General features: G+C 56.6%; 1 protein-coding gene across 1 annotated transcript in view; it reads left to right on the top strand.

Annotated features, from left to right (window-relative positions):
- Positions 1 to 203, top strand: part of BICRA (BRD4 interacting chromatin remodeling complex associated protein) — a gene marked incomplete at its 3' end in the record, with an annotated part of 13021 nt that extends 12818 nt beyond the window's left edge. The window contains exon 3 of the mRNA XM_057388007.1: positions 19 to 203. Coding sequence (XP_057243990.1) covers positions 19 to 203 — 185 coding nt within the window. The remainder of the gene's footprint in view (positions 1 to 18) is intronic.
- Between the last annotated feature and the right edge of the window lie 1695 nt (positions 204 to 1898).

Raw genomic sequence — 1898 nt, 5'->3', positions numbered from 1 at the left:
GCCGCCGTCGGGGTGCAGGCGGCCGCGGGGAGCCCCGACCCCGGCGCTGAGCCCGGCTCAGCACTCAGCGCTCAGCCCCAGGCCCAGCCTAGCCCGGGAATGGCCCCCAGCCCCGAGAAAATCCTGCTGGGAACGGCGGCGGCGGCGGCGCCCGCGGTGCTGGGCCAGGAGTCCATGCAGATGTTCCTGCAGCAGGTGAGGCGGTGCGGGAAATTGGGGGAATGATGGGATTTGGGGAATGATGGGATTTGGGGAATGGCAGGATTTGGGGAATGATGGGATTTGGGGAATGGCAGGATTTGGGGAATCTCAAGATTTGGGGAATGGCAGGATTTGGGGAATGATGGGATTTGGGGAATGTCAGAATTCGGGGGTTCTCAGGATCTGGGGATTCTCACAATTCAGGAAATGCTGGGGTTTGGGGAATTTCAGGATTTGGGGAATGTCACAATTTGGGGAATCTCGGGATTTGGGGAATGGCAGGATTTGGGGAATTTCAGGATTTGGGGAATGATGGGATTTGGGGAATCATAAGATTTGGGGAATTCCAGGGTTTGGGGAATTTCCACGCTGGATCCGTCCCACAGGGCGGTGGGATGGCATTGGGAATGGGGAAAAATGATCCAGGGGTGGAAAAATGGGATCTAAAAACAGTAAAATTGGATCCAGGGGTGCAAAATTGGGGGAAAACAGGATCCAGGGGCAGAAATTTGGGATCCAGGGGAAGAAATTCGGGATCCGGGAGCAGAAGTTTGGGATCTGGGGGCAGAAATTCGGGATCCAGCATTGAAAAACCAGGATTCAGAGATGGAAAATGGGATCCAGGGAAAAAAAAATGGGATCCAGGGATGAAAAATGGGATCCAGGGCAGAAATTCGGGATCCAGGAGCGAAAATTTGGGATCCAGGAGCGGAAATTTGGGATCCAGGAGTGGAAATTTGGGATCTGGGCGCGGATCCGTGCGATCCCGGGCGTGTCCCAGCCCCGATCCCCCCCGGATCCATCCCGAGTGACCCCAAACCCCCCGGAGCGGGGTCTGTCCCACAATTCCTCCCCCTCAGACCCCAAATTTGGCCCTTTTCACCCCAAATTCCCGTTGTGGAGCCGGGGGGCCCCCCCAATTCCCCGTTCCCGTTCCCTTCCCCGCTGCTCCCGCTCGCTTGGCGCTCACTAACCCCAAAGCTGCTGCTGCCCCTCCCCCCAAATCCCCCGGATCGGCCCCAAATCCTTCGGGATCCTCCTCGGGATCCGTCCAGTGTCACCCTTGGACAGGAAAAAAACAGGAGTGGGGATTTTTGGGGGAAAGAAATGGAAAATGGGGTTTTCCCCACCGTTTGTGGTGTCTCCAGTGAGAATTCCAGCCTGGAGCCGCTCTGGGATCCTCCTGGGGCTTTTCCTTCCCCATCCTCCCCAAAACACCCTAAAGGTGGATTTGGGATGGAATTGGGGCGGATTTGGGGTGGAATTGGGGTCGATTTGGGCCTGAATTTGAGCAGATTCAGGCTGAAATTTGGGCAGATTTAGCCCTGAATTTGGGCAGATTTGGGCCTGAATTTGGGCAGATTTAGGCCTGAATTTGGGCAGATTCAGGCTGGAATTTGGGCAGATTTGGGCCTGAATTTGGGCAGATTTAGGCCTGAATTTGGGCAGATTTAGGTCTGAATTTGGGCCGATTCAGGCTGGAATTTGGGCGGATTCAGGCTGGAATTGGGATCCGGTCACTCCCGGACGTTTTTCCCGGGATTCCCTCTCCGGAGCCACTTTGGGAATCCCGAGGTGGATCCCGCTCCATCTCCACCCTCCCCAAACGCCCCGGGAGCGGATTTGGGGTCCAGTTTGGGATCCGGGGGGTTCGGGGTCCCTTTCCCATCCGCTTTTCCCGGGATTCTCCCGCTCCC

The sequence above is a fragment of the Malurus melanocephalus genome, unplaced genomic scaffold (genome assembly GCF_030028575.1).
Source record: "Malurus melanocephalus ecotype Western Australia unplaced genomic scaffold, MMel_1.1 scaffold_1488, whole genome shotgun sequence".
Taxonomy (NCBI): Eukaryota; Metazoa; Chordata; class Aves; order Passeriformes; family Maluridae; genus Malurus; species Malurus melanocephalus.
This window is presented reverse-complemented; position numbering and strand designations above follow the sequence as displayed.